The sequence below is a fragment of the Gracilinanus agilis genome, chromosome 6 (genome assembly GCF_016433145.1).
Source record: "Gracilinanus agilis isolate LMUSP501 chromosome 6, AgileGrace, whole genome shotgun sequence".
Taxonomy (NCBI): domain Eukaryota; kingdom Metazoa; phylum Chordata; class Mammalia; order Didelphimorphia; family Didelphidae; genus Gracilinanus; species Gracilinanus agilis.
Window position 1 is genome coordinate 49968729 of NC_058135.1, and position 18439 is coordinate 49987167.

Genomic DNA, 18439 nt, shown 5'->3' on the forward strand with positions numbered 1-18439 from the left:
CTTCCTTCCTTTCTTTCTTTCTCTCTCTCTCTCTCTCTCTCTCTCTCTTTCTTTCTTTCTTTCTTTCTTTCTTTCTTTCTTTCTTTCTTTCTTTCTCTTTATTTTCTCTCTCTCTCTGTCTCTCTCTCTCTTTCTCTCTCTCTCTCTCTCTCTTTCTTTTTTTGTACTCAAGATTAACCTTGGATTTTAAAAACAGAACATCTTGATATTAAGCTTGATTAGACTGGATTGATCCTGATTTGATTAAGCTATAAACTGCCTCATCTTCTAATCCAATCAAGATAATCAGAGCTCTAGGTGAAAGACCTGACTCTTGCCCAGAATGAGGTCAGAGCCTTCCAATTGGAGGGGCTTTGAAAAGGGACATCATAAGGAATATAAATTGTAACCAAGAGAGGAAGAGGGGTCTTTTTTCAGTTGAGAATTGAGAGAGAGATGATGTGGGTGGGCATGGCTCCTGGGCTTCAAGGAGACTTGATAAGGGAATTGCCAATCACATGTGGCTGGAGGCCTTTCTTTCTTTGATCTGCTTTTAAAAATTATTTATTTATTTATTATTTAGTTTACTATTTTATTTTATTTTATTTTATTTCATTTTTTATTTTTCATTTACCTTCTGTATTGGAGTCAATACTGTGTATTGGCTCCAAGGCAAAAGAGTGGCAAGGGTAGGCAATGGGGGTCATGTGACTTGCCCAGGGTCATACAGCTGGGAAGTGTCTGAGGTCAGATTTGAACCTAGGACCTCCCGTCTCTAGGCCTGGCTCTCAATCCACTGAACTACCCAGCTGCCCCCTACTATTTTATTTTTAACTCAATTACATGAAAAAGCAATTTTAACCTATATTTTCTTTAAGTTTGGGCCAAATTCTTTTAAAAATTATTTGGTTAATAATTATAAATTAAGATACATTCTCAAGAGAATTTTAATTTTTAAAAAGAGGAGTCTGTCTAGTTACTTTTTCATGGGAATTGGAGTGGAATGGGAAAGCCCTAGCTTTGTAGATATCTAAAGATTCCATTTGTCTACTCTATTTCATCCATATTGAGGGATAAAAAGTTTACTAGACTTTGCTAATAATTGGATTCATCAGCCTTTATGATGGATACATTTTAGTTTACCTATTTGTCCTTTTAATTTTTTAAAAAACCCTTACCTTCTAATTTAGCATTTATATTAAGTATCAATTCCAAGGCAGAAGAGCAATAAGGCTACGCAATTGGGGTGAAGTAACTTGCCTAGGTTCACATAGCTAGGAAGTGTCTGAGACCAGATTTGAACCCAGGTATTCCCATCTCCAGGCTAGGTTAGGTTCGTTATCCACTGAGCCATCTAGCTACCCCTAAACTATCTGTTTGTGCTATGCAGGAGTTAGGAGCAACCAGAATCATTATTTAACCTAGTACCTACACTGGTAAATTTTCTATCCTCTCCTTTTTTGTGCTCCTCTGCTAAGGCTAAGGCAGCTAGGTAGCAGGATGGCTAGTGTGCCAGGCCTGGAGTAAAGAGTACATGAGTTTAAATCTGGCCTCAGCCATTTACTAGTTGTATGACTGTAGACAAGTCACAACTTTATTTGCCTCAGTTTCCTCATCTAAAGTGAGCTGGAGAAGAAAATGGGAAATCACTCCAGTATTTTTGCCAAGGAAAATCCAGAAGGGGTCACAAAGAGTCAGACTGGACCAATTGATCAAGCAACAAGCTTAAAGCTAATAATCAGAAAAGTTACATTGGCTGTAACCTCAGGGGTCATCTACTCTAATCCCTTCAGTTTGTAGATTAGTAAATTGAGGTCTAGGAAGGTTAGATGACTTTTCCAAGATCACACAGGTAATAGACACTATTTAGAAGAATGTATATAAGTAGAAGAATGGTATGGGAATGGGAATAAAAGGCAGTTATTCTACAAAAATTATACTCTGAAGCATTCAAAACATACCAGGTGACCCAATCAATCACACTCAAGTAAGAAAAAGTGTGTCACTTTATAGTATTTTGTAAAATATCTCTTACAAAAAAGGAGACTTTTTCTCTTAAAAGTAAAAATATTAAAAGAATATATCAACATTATTAGGTAGCTTGGCTCTTTCAAATATTTCAGAAATTGGAAGACTATTCACTGAATCACAGGGTTCTAATAGCCTCAATAGCCATTAGCATTACCTGTATGCTAGCCCCTCTGCGACATACCTAATAAGTGATGATGCAGGGACCTATCCCATCTCAAGGTCATTTGAGAAGATGATAAGCCTATAATCTAGGATTTTATCCAAATCACTGAAATATAAGCTCTAGAAGGCTAAACACCAATTTCTAGGGAAAATCCACTAGGGTCCTCCTTCTAAGTCAATGCTGAACCTATAAGAAAACATTCTTTGGCCATCCAGTCATTCTGAATCTATTGAATTATGCTGTACCCATTCTCTTTGTAATTAGAATATTAGGCTTTTAGTATAGAATTCAAAATGGTCACCATAATTTAGTAGTTCCAAGCACCATTCACAAGCAACTAGGATCATTAACTGCTCTCTCCCATCCTTACCTGAACAGTGGCTTTGGGTATCCATGAAAGGGCAACAAATATTTTTTCCTTAATTGAAAAACCAGCAAAAGACACCAAGATGTATGTGGCCAAAATTCGAACCATTAATGCCATGCTCAATGTGGCAACACAGGTGCCTAGAACAAATAAAAAAGCCTGAGTTAACAATTCAAATTGACAACATATAGCCAAGAAGGACTTCCTGAGTTCAGAGTTGTCACTGATTACCAAGAACAGCAATAGTACCTTAGTTTTGTGTTCTGGTTTTTATGTTTCAAAGTATTTTCATACATCACCATGTAGTCCTTTAGTTTTTTAAATAAAAAAAAAAACAAATAAAAATGTGAATATAAAACAAAACTTATTGTTGCTGGTTCTGATGAAAATTATTTACTTGAGGAAATACAAAGTTGTATGTAAGGGCAACTGGGTAGCTCAGTGGACTGAGAGCCAGGACTAGAGATGGGAGGTTTGGGGTTCAAATCTACCCTCAGACAATTCCTAGCTCTGTGACCCTGGGCAAGTCACTTAACCCCCATTGCCTAGCCCTTACCACTCTTCTGCCTTGGAACCAATAAACAGTATTGATTCTACAATGGAAGAAAAGGGTTTTAAAAAAATAAAGAAAAACAAAGTAGTATCTACTTATGATAACATATACCACCAGAGGCAATATGTATGCCATTCTATGTCAACAGACACCCATGCTTTAATATAAAGAAAGGTATTTGATGGTGGAGTTTGAGGCTTGAAACTCTCTGAGAATCCTCTTCAACCAAACTTAAAATAACATTTCAGGGGCAGCGGGGTAGCTCAGTGGATTGAGAGTCAGGCCTAGAGACGGGAGGTCCTAGGTTCAAATCTAGCCTCAGACACTTCCCAGCTGTGTGACCCTGTGCAAGTCACTTGACCCCCATTGCCCACCCTTACCACTCTTCCACCAAGGAACTTAACACAGAAGTTAAGGGTTAAAAAAAAGATTTAAAAAATAATATTTCAAAATGAATACTAGAGTAACAGAATGACCAAGGGGATGGAGTGAAGCAATTTTATTGCAGAAAACAACTGGAAGATAGTCAGAGAGGGTCTTATTTCACACAGAAAGACTGCACCAAGGAGCACAGGCAAAAGCCAATAGCACCTCCCCCACCTCTCCCACTGCTTGAGCTTGTGAACCTGGGACTAAGCCAATATTGAGACCCAGAAACTATGCCTAAGCCAATATTAGAGCACCCTTATGTCCACCCTCGAAATTCTAAACCTTAGCACAGCTGGCAGGGAGGTTTCAAACCCCAGCACAGGACAGGCTGCAGAATTGGACAAATGGAAAAAGAGGCACAAAAATCCAATGAGGAACAGTTTATTAAAAAGTAAAATTGACCAAATGGAAAAGGAGGTTCAAAAGCTCACTGAAGAAAATAATTTCGTAAAAATTAAAATTGGGTAAGTGGAAGCTAATGACTTAAAACATCAAGAAACAAAAAAAAATTTTAATGAAAAAATAGAAGAAAAATAAAACATCTCATTGGGAAAACAATGATCTGGAAAATAGATCCAGGAGAGACAATTTAAGAATTATTGGATGACTTGAAAGTTATGATAAAAAAGTCAAGACATCATATTAAAAGAAATTATGAAAGAAAATTGATATTCTTGAACAAGAGGGTAAAATAGATATTAAAAGAATCCCACAAATCACCTCCAGAAATAAATCCTCAAATGACAACTCCCAGGAATATTGTAGCCAAATTCCAGAACCCTGAGGTCAAAGAGAAAATACTACAAGGAGCCAGAAAAAAAAACAATTCAAATATGGAACCATAGTCAGGATTACACAAGACTTAGCAACTTCTACATTAACAGATCAGAGGACTTGGAATATGATATTCTGGAAGGCAAAAGCATTTACAACCAAAAATCACCTACCCAGAAAAACTGAATATATTCTTTCAGGGGGAAAAATGGTCATTTAGTAAAATCAAAGATTCCCAAGCATTCCTGATGAAAAGTCCAGACCTAAAAAAGAAAATTTGGTGTCCAAATACAAAACTCAAGAGAAGCATAAAAAAGAAATAAGAAAGGGAAATTTTAAGGGATTCAATAAGATCAAATTATTTGTATTCCTATATTGAAAGTGATATTTGTGACTCTTAAAATGTTTTATCATTATTAGGGTATATAGAAGGAATATACATAGATGGATGGTGAGGGAGTATATTGATGAGGATGACATGATATCCAAAAGTAAAAATATAATGTTGAAAAAGAGGATTGCACTGAGAGAAAAAGGACGAGAGTGGTAGGATGGGGGGAGGGGAGGATAAATATTACCTAAAGAGGCACATAAAAATTAATACTGTGGAAAGGAGGATGAGGGTGAGGACAGGCAATACTTAAATCTTATACTTATCAGAATTGGCTTGGAAAGGGAATAACAACCATCCTCATTTGGTTATAGAAACCTGTATTACTCTATAGAGAAGGAGGAGGGGAATAAGAAAAAAGGTGGTAAGGGGTAATAGAAGGGAGAATGAAGAGGAAGAGGAGGTTATTAAAAGCAAAACACTTGTAAGGGGCAACAGAGTGAAAGTAGAGAGAAAAAGCAGGAGCAAAAGGGGAAAATAAAATGGAGGGGAATACACAGTAATCATAACTGTGAATGTCAGTGGGATGAACTCACCCATAAAATGAAAGCAGATAGCAGAGCTGATTAAAAACCAGATATGTTGTTTATAAGAAATACATTTGAAGGAGGGAGACATACACTGAATAAAGGTAAAGGGTTAGAGCAGAATTTATTATGCTTCAGCTGAAATTAAAAAAAGCAGGGGTAGCAATTATGATCTCAGATACAACTAAAGTAAAAATAGATCTTATTAAAAAGATTAGGAAGGTAATTGCATTTTTTATTCAAAGATTTTTTATTTTCCCTATTACATATAATAACTATTTGTAACACACATTTTCCAAAATTATAAAGATCCAAATTGTCTCTCTCACTCCCTTCCCTTTCCCCTCTTGAAGATGGTAAGCAATTTGATCTGAGTTATACATGTATTATCATGCAAAACATACTTCCATGTTGGTCATTGTTGTAAGAGAATGTTCATATAAAATCAAAGACACCAAATGAAATTTTAAATAAAATAATGGAAAGATAATAAGCTTTGATCTGTATTCAAATCCAAAAGTTCTTTTCCTAGAGGTGGATAATATTCTTTGTCATAAGTCCTTCAAAATTGTTCCAGATCATTGTATTACCAAGAGTAGCTAAGTCTTTCACAGTTGATCATCATAAGGAAATTACATCTTGATAAAAGGTGCCATAGACAATGATGTAATAGTAACACTAAACATGTATGTACCAAATTGTATAGCCTTTAAATTCTTAAAGAAGAAATTAAATGAGGTACAGGAGGAAATAACAAGTAAAACTATACCAATGGGGTGCCTTAGCTTTCACCTCTCAGAACAAGGAGATAAATCTAATCAAAAAATTAATAAGAATGAAATTAAGGAGGTGATTAAAATTTTAGAAAAATTACATTTTATAGCTCTCTGGAGAAAATTGGATGGAAATAGAAAAGCATATACCTTCTTCTCAGCTTTACATGATACCTCCACAAAAACTGATCATGTAATAGGACATAAAAATGTCACAACCAAATGCAAAAAAGCAGCAATAATAAATGCATCCTTTTCAGATCATAATACAATAAAAACTATAATCAATATGGTTCCATGGAAAGAAAAATGAAAAATTAATTGGAAATAAAATAATCTAATTCTAAAAAAGGAATGAGTCAATGAAAAAATCATAGAAACAAATCACTGCATTAAAGAGGACAATATGGAGATAACATATGAAAATTTATGGGCTATAGCCAAAGCAGTACTTAGGGGAAAATTCATGTCTCTAAAGATATATGTCAATAAAATAGAGAAAAAGCAGATCAGTGAATTGGGCATGAAACTAAAAAAACTAGGAAAAAACAAATTTAAAATCTTCAATTAAAATCAGATTGGAAATTCCAAAAATTAAAGAAGAAATTAATAAAATTGAAAGTAAGAGAACCATCAAACTAATAAGACTATAAGTTAGTTTTATGAAGAAATAAATAAAATAGATAGAGCATTGCTTAATTTAATTTGAAAGAAAATCAAATGACCAAGATCAAAATTTTAAAAAAATTTTAAAAAAAGGATCTGATAATCTAAGTAAAATGGTTGAATATTTACAAAAATGTAAGATACAAATTGCCCAGATTAACAAAAGATGAAATAGAAAATTTAAATAATCCCTTCTCAGAAAAAGAAAAAAATCCTCAAGGCCAGATGGATTCACAAATGAATTCTATCAAACATTTAAAAGAACAATTAATCCCAATACTATATAAACTATTTGGCAAGATAGGCAAAGAGTCTTACCAAATTCCTTTTATGATAGAAATATGGTGCAGATCCCTAAGCCAGGAAGAGCAAAAACAGAGAAAGAAAATTATAGGTCAATTTCCTTAAAGAACATAGATGCAAAAAAAATTAAATAAAATACTAGCAAAGAGACTACAGCAAATATCGCAGGAATCATTCACTTTAGCTAGGGGGGAATTTTTACCAGGAATGCAGGAACCAGGAAAACTATCAGCGTAATTGACCATATCAATACTCACAAATCTATCACTGACCATATCAAAACCAACAAATCACATGACTAACTCAATTGATGCAGAAAAAGCCTTTGATAAAATACAAAACCCACTCCTACTAAAAACACTAGAGAGCATAGGAATAAAAGTGTCTTTCCTTAAAATGATAAGTAGTAACTATATAAAATCATCAAAAAATTGCATCTATAAAGGGATTAAGCTAGAAATAGCTTAATCCAAATACCAAATAAATTCAAGGGTGAAGCAAGGATTGCTATCATCACCACTAATATATAATATTATATTAGAAATGTTAGCTTTAGCAATAAGAAGAAAAAGAAATTGAAGAAATGAAAGTAGGCAATGAGGAAACAACTATCACTCTTTGCAGATTTTATTATGATATATATCCTAGGGAATTAACTAAAAACTAGTTGAAATAATAGCTTTGGTAAAGTTGTAGGATATAAAATAAATCTGCATAAATCATCAGAATTTCTATATATTATCAACAAAGTCCAGCAGCATTTAAAGTAACTCTAGACAAAAATACCTAGGGAATATACTTACCAAGACAAACAGGAATCATATAAACATAATTACAAAATACTTTTCATGTTAAGAAACTTAGATCTAAACAATTGGAAAAATATTAATTGCTTATGAATAGGCCTGTTGAGCTAATAAAAATGATAATTCTAACTAAATTCTAACTAAATTATCATACTAATTGAACTACCAAAAATTGTAATAAAGAACTAGAAAAAATAATAATGATATTGTTCTAGAAGGACAAAAGATCAAGACTATCAAGGGAATTAATGAAAAATATAAGGTGAAGAAAGGTGACCTATTGGTACCAGATCTCAAATTGAATGATAAGCAGTAATCCTCTAAAAAGTTTGGAATTGGCTAAAAAATAGAATGGTGGATCAGTGGAATAGATTAGATACACAAGAGATAGGAATAAATTGACCTTAGCAATTTAGTGTTTGATGAACCCAAAGATCCTAGCTTTGGGGATAAAAACTATAATATTTAAAATTATGAGGCTGGTTAATAACTTTATTAAATCAAAAGTAGTAGTAGTAGGAAAGAGAGTAAAAAGTAGGAGAGAGGTAGAGAAGTACTTAATCTTTCTAATCTACTGATGCCATAATGGGACTGTAGCCACAACCCAGCAAAGGTCCCCTCTGCTACTCCACACACATGCCAAAGACCAAGACTGGCTCCTGGTCTGAATTTATAAGCTTTTTTCTCCACCTACTAAATCTCACACATCACATCTCAGGAACCAATCATAGTTTCTTAATTTGCCTGGACCACCCAGGGGGATAGTCCTGTGGAATCAGCTTCCTGTCTCACTGGTTCCTTGTTCTTTAACTTCCTCTTCTGAGGCTCATCTATACCTAAATTTACTCAGTGATATTTGACCTCCAGGTCACTGAAAGATGATGTTTAAAAAAGGTGACACTGGAGAGAAAGAAAATAACTTCTAACAGAAATCATTATTTGACAAAAACTGCTGGAAAAACTGGAAAATAGTATGGCAGAAACTAAGTAAAGACCAGTATCTCACACTCTATACCAAGATAAGATCAAAGTTAGACATAAAGGGTAATACCATAATCAAATTGAGGGAGCAAAGAGTTGTTTACCTATCAGATCTAAAGAGAAGGGAAGAATTTATGTCTAAACAAGAGATTAAGAACATTGAGATATAAAATGAATAATTTTGATTATATTAAAATAAAACATTTTTGTACAAACAAAACCAATGCAACCAAGATTAGAAGAAAAATAAACCTGGAAAACATTTTTACAGCATATTCTCTGATAAAGGTCTCATTTCTCAAATATATAGAGAACTGAGTCAAATTTACAAGAACACAAGTCATTCTCCAATTGACAAATGGTAGAAATCAAAGATATCAGTAATTTTATGAAAAAATGTTCTAAACCACTGGATTAAAGAAATGCAAATTAAAACAAATCTGAGGTACCACCTCACACCCATCAAATTGACCAAAATGATAGTAAAAAAAAAGTGATAAATATTGGAGGGGATTTAGCAAAATTGGTAAACTAATACATTATTGGCAAAGTTGTGAAATGATCCAACTATTCTGGAGGGCTATTTAGAATTATGCCAAAAGAACTATAAAACTCAGGAAATGACCTACTTGTACAAAAATGTTTATGGCAGCTCTTTTTGTGATGGAAGACTTGGAAATTAAAGGGAAGTCCATCAACTAGGAAATGGTTAAACAAATTGTGGTATTTGATGATGATGGAATAGTATTGTACTATAAAGGAATGATGTGTAGGATGATTTCAGAAAAATCTGGAAAGACCTACCTGAACTGACACAGTTTGTAAAATAAGCAGAGCTGGAAGAACATTGTGCACAGTAACAGTAACATGGTACAATGATTAACTGTGAAAGACTAGTACTCTCGTAATACAATGATCTGGGACAATTCTGAAGGACTTAAGACAAAGAATGCTATCCACTTCCAGAGACAGAACTGTTGGAGATGAGTGAAATAAAAAGGGAATTAAGTGTGTTCTTCTTAGGATAAAGTATCCATATCTTGCTCCCCTCTCCAGGAAAAGAATGTGTAAAAAAGAAAAGTTTGCTTAGGCTTGCAGAATGAGACTTTGAGTATGTCTTGTTATTTTAGGGCCAGTGAAGACTATCTCACTCTCAAGAAACGAGGAAAACAGCCTCTTTACTCCTAACCTTATCCAGCCCAAGTGGGAACTCATGATGAGCTCATGCTATGCATCTTGCTGTTTTCTGATTGGGGTAGACTTTGTTCCTGGATTATAAATCTTGTTCCCCAGACAATAGGAGTTGAACAGAGTTGGGGTGGCTCTTGCATCAGGAACATATATAATATTTGTATCTGCTCCCAACTATGGCATTTGGCCTATCCTAAGCACTTGCCATTTCTCATGAAAAAGAAGAAATAAACTTCAGTCTCTTCTACTCTCACTTTTTTGACTCCAGGTTTGTAATTGTAATTTGAGTGGGTGGCAGATTTTTTTTTTAAATTACACATAGTTGGTGCATTGTCCAGGATATTCTGGAATGGTGGTGAGACCCTCAATTCCCTTGATGGGCAAGCACACCCTACCAGTCATTTTCCGTAGCTCTTGGAGGAAGGGACTGCCCAGAGAGCCTCTGCCTGTCTCTAAACCCTAAAGGGATGAGAGTTAGAGTAGAAAGCAGGGAAGGTCTGGACTGAGGAGCTATGACAAGGATTATGTAAATTTGTGTGCACAGGCCGAGATAGAGGAGGAACTTGGTTTAAACCAAAGTAGGAACCACCTGAACCTCTGGAAGGTCCCTCTGTATTGTAAGTGAGATCCTGAGGGGCAGAACAGAGCAGTGTGTGTGTGTGTGTGTGTGTGTGTGTGTGTGTGTGTGTGTGTTCTTGATCAGATTAGATTGAGTGCCAATAGCCCTCAGATATCCCAAACCTGCTAAGATTTTGTAGGGTTGAAACTCTTGAATTTTGCACGGTTGAGACATCTTAAATTTTTTTGGCTAGTCTGAGACACCCTGAAATTGGGAAAATCTTAACAGGGTTGAGATATCTTGATTTCTAGCAAGGTTTATACATCCTGATTTTTGATAGGTAAAGATCTGGGATAGGCCAAGAAAGTTCAAAGAAATAATAGGAATAAGAATTTACCAGAGTTACTTAAGTTTAGAGAATTGGAATGATCTCCAAAGTATAAAGGAAAGAGGGAAAAGAAATGAATGATTTTCTTTTGTAACACCAAATGGTCATTAGTGTAGGGAAAAAAAAACCACAAAAAACCAAGCCCCATCTCTTGCTCCTGAAGATCCTGTTGTGAGGGGTTGAAGATGAGCACTCAGAATAGTATGTGGGGGGAAGGGACTCCTTGATACTGCCTTAAACCTGAAGCAAAGTTTATTGAACTATTTGTCTGTCTCTGTATATCTGAGCAAACAAGCTGGGATTATGGAAAAACTCTATGTGATTAATGTGTTGTAAGTTAGTCTGCTATCTCCTTCCTTGCATTCCTGAATATTGGGGGATGTTTGGAGGATAGGAAAATGAAATAAGGGCATAAAAAGAACTTATGTGTGAAGCTGAAAATCCCTCAATTTTGAGTTCCTTAAACTCTGAGATAGCTTAACAAGTGAAAAGGAATTATTTATTTAGTTTTACTCTCTGATTGATGGCAAGTAAAAAGAACTGTTTGAAACCTCCCCCCTTTCTTCTCTGCTGAGGGGGGGGGGGAGTTGCGAAGAGTGATAGTATAATGGAAACTAATTGTTTGACAAAAGAAATATTTAATCTCTCATATGGATTCTTAAACAGTTCTTAATTTAAGGTTAAAATATGTATATATGTGGCTTTGAAAAATAACATCCTAATTCTCATTTGTCCTTGTTGAACTCAGTGACGTTTCAGTCTGAATATAAAGTTCAGGATTCAGTACTGCAAATTGCCTGTCAGGTTATATATAATAACAGAAGGTTGGTTTTTTTTTATTTGAAGAGAATAAAATGGTTAAATGATTTGGACTTTTAAACATACCATGAATGGTTTTCATCATAGTAAATTAAAGTTGAGAATTGACTAATGTCTTTCTTAAACTTGAAAATAGTTAGGCAAGCCTTTTTGTCAGAGAAAGGTTTTTCTGAGGCCAACAAACAGCTAGACAGTAAATAGATGAGAAGCAAACTTGAGTTACTGACTGTTCAATGAAATGCAATGATTCAATAACTTATAGTATCAAAAATAGTACCAGTTTTATAGAAGAAAGAGGTGATCAAGCACTAAGACTTTTCAAAGTCTAGGAAAAGTGTTATGAGCATTGTGAAGGAAAATGTTCCAAATCTGCAACTTTGAGATGGAACATCTAATAGGACTTCAGAATGCTGTGAAATGCTTTATGAAATATGGCTAAGTGCTATATAGATTGCTACTAAAAAAGGTACTTTTAGGATAAGAATGGTTTCATTGTTTGAATGTAAATGTGTGACCAATGCAATCAGCATGCATCATGGATTTTTGTTTAATCATAAATGATTTACAGATTTTTACTATGGACTAAATTAATATCTGAAGTGAATTAGATAAAACAATGTGCTGATACAGTGTTTAAATGATACAATCTTTTTTTTTAATATTTTTTTTAAACCCTTGTACTTCGGTGTATTGTCTCATAAGTGGAAGATTGGTAAGGGTGGGCAATGGGGGTCAAGTGACTTGCCCAGGGTCACACAGCTGGGAAGTGGCTGAGGCCAGGTTTGAACCTAGGACCTCCTGTCTCTAGGCCTGACTAGGACCTCCCATCTCTAGGCCTGACTCTCACTCCACTGAGCTACCCAGCTGCCCCCCTAAATGATACAATCTTTAAGAAGAAGAATATGGATTTTTTTGAGTTATTAATTAGATAAAAATAGCACTTGGTGGAGTGAGGTTTATTTAAATTATGGTTGTGGTGAAAAGAAAGAGGAGTGTTGAATTAGAATAGGAAAGAAAAGGAACTTTATTCAAAGTCCATTTGAAAGTTAAATATGAGGAATTAAGACAAAAAGACTTTGTAATCTGCTTTGAGCACAGGGTTTGAAGGGGAAAGAGCAAATGTTTTGAAGCTATTAGCAATGTTTTAAATTAATTGTGAGTATTTTCCTCATTTCCTAGTATAGCAAACCACTGGGAAATTGAGCCATCATAAATCATAGAAAGACAAATTTGAGATAGTGCTACTAAGAAATTAAACTGCCTGCAGATTTTTTCTGGCTCAAGGAAAATGATAAGGTATAAAGTTTAACTGGAATCAAATCTTATTTTCTGTAAAGTATGAGTCTCCTATTTAAATCTGCAATTGTCTTCATTGAAATTCAAGAACTATCTTGTTTCTGAACTATAAAAAGGAAAATTTTTAGGAATAAAAAGAAGGGCTAGCTTATGGCCCTGAAGACTCTTAGAAAAGTAAATATATTGTAATAGTTTGGGATAAAATCCTTTCAGTTAGATCTATTGTAGAGTAATGAGAATCTGTGAGGGCTAACATAGTGAGAGAAAGGATAAAGAAAATAGAGAATTTGTATTTACTGTATGGGAAAGTTAAAAGAGAAAAACATTTTATTTGTAAACTTGTAAGGCTTTAAGAAGTCATTAGTGTGGGCAAAGTAATCAGCCCTATAAAACAAAAGGTTTGTTTGGGAATGGAATTTCAAGACAGTGGAATTGGATTACTGAGAATGTAAGCTTTTCATCTCTAAACTGCAATAGGTGAGATTTGTCATTTGAGGATCTCAACTTGAGTTTGGAATTCAGGGATAGCTGTCTGATGATTGATCCACCATTCAAGAGAAAAACGACAAGGCACTCAGAGGAATATGAATTGTTACAGGGAAAGGTCCTTATAGAAGTTGAAAGGACAATCTCAGCTTCTGAGTTGATAGGGCCCATCTAATTTTGATGATTCCTGACTGAAATGGTTATTGCCGGAGTGATTGATAGCTCTGACCCATACCTGAAGTCAGATGGTCAGATAAGTCAGATGTGCCTTTAAAGGCTTAAGCCTACAAAAGGAGTAACGAACTGGAATTCCATGTGAACTGGAATTGATACAGAGCAAAAAGAGCAGAACCAGAGGGGGCAGCTGGGTAGCTCAGTGGAGTGAGAGTTAGGCCTGGAACCCGGCCTCAGCCACTTCCAGCTGTGTGACCCTGGGCAAGTCACTTGACCCCCATTGCCCACCCTTACTACTCTTCCACCTATGAGAAAATACACCGAAGTACAAGGGTTTAAAAAAAAAAAGAGCAGAACCAGAGAACATGATACACAGAGACTAATACACTGTAGCACAATCGAACATAACAGACTTCTCTACTAGCAGCAATGCAATGATCCAGGACAATTCTGAGGGACTTATGAGAAAGAACGCTATCCATAATCAGAGAGAGAACTGTGGAAGTAGAAATACAGAAGAAAAACATTTCCTTGATCATATGGTTCAATGGGGATATGATTGGGGATGTAGACTCTAAATAATCACTAAATAATAATAATAATATGGTCTTGATCAATGATACATATAAAACCCAGATGAATTGCTCATTGACTATGGGAGGGGGTAGGGAGGAAGGGAGGAAAAGAATATGAATCATGTAACCATGGAAAAATATTCTAAATTAATTAATTTTTAAAAAAAGGCTTAGACCTAAAGGAACCAGTGATAATTTGGTTATAGTCTTTTTTTCCCTTTTCCTTTTATGACAAATTCCTAAAATCAGAACATAATGAAAATTGTAAAATGAAAGTGTGAATATTCTATACCCTAAGCAACCAAGTAAATCAGCAGTTGAAAGTTGGAATTTATCAAGTACTAGTTAACATAATTTAAGTGTGTGGGCTTTTGTTAATCAGTGATCTATATTTGCTTGGGCATTAGCACTTGCATGGTTTGATGGGAGCAGCTTTGTTTTTTCTTACTTTGCACCCTAGGGACTTTGTTAATAACTCCTCACTTAAATACTTCTCTTTTTAGAATTTATTCAAAGGACAGTTGAGAATATACAGGTAATAATTACCAAAAAATTAGGTGACAAGAGAGAATAAATTAAAGTCCAGAGGAGAGTGGGACCTTTAGTCAAGGCTTAGCCCTTCAGACTTTAAGGCAGAGTCAGGGAATATTTTTGATAAATGGAAGGAGAGAAGTCCAGTTAGAAAATAGAAAAAGAAGGGAGTGTGAGGATGTGGGAACATGATTTGTTTATAAAGGGAGCACTTATTCTTTTAGTTTTTGGTATCAATACTCTGCCCTGGTCTAAGAGAGAGACACACTTGACCATTGGCTCATGTGGAAAAGGAAGGTACTGTATTCATCACAGAGGCAAGATTCCTGTGGGTGATAGCCCATTGTAGACCTATAGTTTCATTAATCTTACTTTGGATACCATTGATTGCTCCCTATATAGCCATAAGTGGATTAAGGGTCAAGGAAGAACTGGAATGGCATGTGATCTCTATGAACTTCAAAATTGGAACAGTAGGAGTGTCATAAACACTGGCATCACCAGTACCCAGGATGCTAGTGATTGGGGAGAGTTATACAGGCCTATGGACCCACTACCTGGCCCAAGATGAGACATGGGGTTATAGGACTCCCATCTACTTACTGAATAGATTAATTAGGCTTCAAACAGTAGTAAAAATTATCACTAACCAAAAGGCTAGAGCCCTGGAGCTAATAGGAGACCAAATGACACAAATGAGGGAGACTGTATATTTTGCATAGATTAGCTCTAGACTCTCTCCTGGCTGAAGAGAGGAGGAGTGTATATAAAATTTAATGCTACTGATTGCTATATACAAAGAGCCAGTAAAGGCAAGTTAGTAAAGGAGTTTGCCAAGGGTATTCATAAAACAGCTTATGTGCCATTTTAAAAGTGGTCTTCTCTGATTTATAGGGGATAACTATTTTGGATAAATGGAAGTTGGTGGCCAGCAATGGTGTGAGAAGAATATCTTAAAAAAGAAAAGAGGAAGGATTGAATGAAATAAAAAGGGAATTAAGTGTGTTCTTCTCAGGGTAAAGCATCTTGTTCCCCCATCCAGGAATGGAATGTATGAAAACAAAAGTCTGCTTAGGCTTGCAGAATGAGACCTCAAGGTTTTCTTCTTATTTTAGGACCAGTGAAGATTCCTTATCTCACTCTCAAGAACTCCTGTTATGGCCAACAAACAAGGGAAACATTCTCTTCACTCTTTATCTTATTCCCCACAGGTGGGAGCTCATGTTGAGTTCATGCTATGTATCTTGTTGTTTTCTGATTGGAGTAGACTTCACTCGTAGATTATGTCTTGTTCCCCAGACAATAGGAGTTGGACAGAGTGGGGGTGGCTCTCGTATCAGGAACCTGTATGTTCATATTTGCTTCCAGCCATGGTATTTGTCCTATTCTAGGCACTTGCCCTTTCTCATGAGAAAGAAAAAATAAACTTCTATCTCTTCTACTCTCACTTGAGTGGATGATAGTTTTTTGTTTATTTTATCCCACTCAGAGATATTTTTATCCCAAATGCAGATCAAAGCATATTATCTTCACTTTAGTTTGTGCTTTTATTTGGGGGTTTTGGTTTTATATGATTATTCTCTTATGACAGTGACCAATATGGAAGCAAATTTTGCAAGATAATACATATATAACTGAGATCAAATTGCTTACTATCTCTGGGAGGGGGCAAAGAAAGGAGGAAAAGAGACAACTTGTATTTATAATTTCAGAAAACATGTGCTGAAAATTGTCATTGTATGTAATTTGGAAAATAAAAAACTTTAACAATATATGTTTATCATGTCAGCTGAGCTTTTTTAATGACCTAGAACAGTGATGGTGATCCTTTTAGAGATCATGTACCATGCCCTGCCACCCCTAGACTGCATGCTGGGGGTGCCCCTGGAGAGGAGGAAGGGAGCAGCTCTGCCCAAGTCCTTCTGCCTTTTTGTAAAGAACTTGGGGGGGGGGGTGGCAACGTGTATCTACAGAAAGCTCTCTGTGTGCCATATGTTCGCCATTACTGATCTAGAGATAGAAACTGCATCTGATTTTATCTTCCTAGATCATTAAGATTAGATACTTCAGGCAAGATTTGTTAGCATTACTTAAAAAGAAGCAAATATGCACAATGAATATGATGGATAAAGCATGTACTTGTGGACAAATTAAAAAATGAGGGGAAAAAAGTGGGAGGGCAATGGAAAAAGCTCCAAAGCAGTATTATTTAATATTTCTAAAATATTCCTTTCCCCTGATGTCTTACCAATTATATTTGATTCAAGAGTTTGAACAGACACCTCGGCTCCAACCAGGCCAAAAAGAAGTGGTTGAAAAACTGCCCATGTTTTTGCAACTATTTTTTGCACTTTTTCCTATAAGAAAAAGGAATATAAATTGTTAGAGAACTGAACCACCTCAAACAAAATTTTCTTTCTTTGAAAATATCTGACATCTCAATTTTGAAATAGTCCAGGTTTGGGAGAGCAAATATTTTCTAGTCCATTTGCATCAGAATAATGACTTAGTAGACTTGTTCTTGAACTGCTCTAGATTTAGAAGAAAGGCAAGTGTGTTGTATGTGTGGGGAGGAAAAGAGAGAGAGAGAGAGAGAGAGAGAGAGAGAGAGAGAGAGAGACTGAATTTCCCATAACTGATCAAAATTGCTTATCTTTCCATCTCTCTCTACTTCATTCCTCCTAAACTTTGTTCTCTTTCCTTCCTGCCACTTCTAATTCCTTCTTCTCACAGTTCTATCATCTTTGCTCTGGTTACACTTTCCTCTCTTTTCAATCTTGATCTTTTGGTGAATCAGTTTAACTCTACATGTTTCACTGTTCTTGAACCTTTATTTTCCTTCTCCTCTTGCTGCTCATGCCTTGCCAAACTCAAACCCTGGATTATTCCCATTATCTACAATTCTATTTGTGAACTGCTCAACTGAGTTGGAGGGATTCAGGAAGCCACATTGACTGAATCCACTATAAAAATATGCTAGCTAATCTCAACTGGGCCCTCAGATCAGCACGGCAATCCTCTTTCTCCTCCCTTTATTGACAACTAAATCCATTTACCAGGGTAGTTATTCCAAACATTTTCTTCTCTCATGTCTCTCAAGGGGCCCCTCCCCCCCAACTAGTGCTTTTTTTCTGAAACCACTTCCAATTTACCCTATCTTGTAGGAGTTGAATGCATGTTATTTCTCCCATTAGAATATAAACTCTTTGAGGACAGGGATTATTTTTGTCTAACAACTCTCAGTGATTAATAGAGTGCCTAGCACATAGTAGGCTTAATCAATGCTTATTGACTTGATTCAAAATGCAGAAGGTTCAATGAAATTTCATTTTACTGGATAACTGGCCTATCATTTGAGGTTGTTTATTATTTTTGAAAATCATGTTCTTTTCATGGAAAGGACAAGTAAGCACACTTGCTCTCCATCTCAACCTCAAAGCTTTGTATCATTTGCAAATCTTTTTTTTTGTTTGTTTTCCTTAGTATTTTTTTGTGCCTCATTTACCAAGCTGCAGATTTTCATTTTTTTCCTGTATCACTCATTTCTTTTTCTAATTTTTCTTTTATCTCTTACTTGATTTTTAAAATTGATTAATACTTTTTTGTTCTTGAAACAAATTCATATTTTTCTTTTTGCCTTTTAAACCCTTACCTTCCATCCAACACAATACTGTGTA

The 18439-nt window shown here is 35.4% G+C and overlaps 1 protein-coding gene across 1 annotated transcript in view; it reads right to left on the reverse strand.

Moving 5' to 3' along the window:
* LOC123252240 (sodium/hydrogen exchanger 9B1-like) overlaps window positions 1-18439 on the reverse strand; it is an 84140-nt gene that overhangs the window by 4634 nt on the left and 61067 nt on the right. The window contains exons 8-9 of the mRNA XM_044681630.1: window positions 17011-17119; window positions 2544-2680 (exon numbers count right to left, since the gene is read on the reverse strand). Coding sequence (XP_044537565.1) covers window positions 2544-2680; window positions 17011-17119 — 246 coding nt within the window. The remainder of the gene's footprint in view (window positions 1-2543; window positions 2681-17010; window positions 17120-18439) is intronic.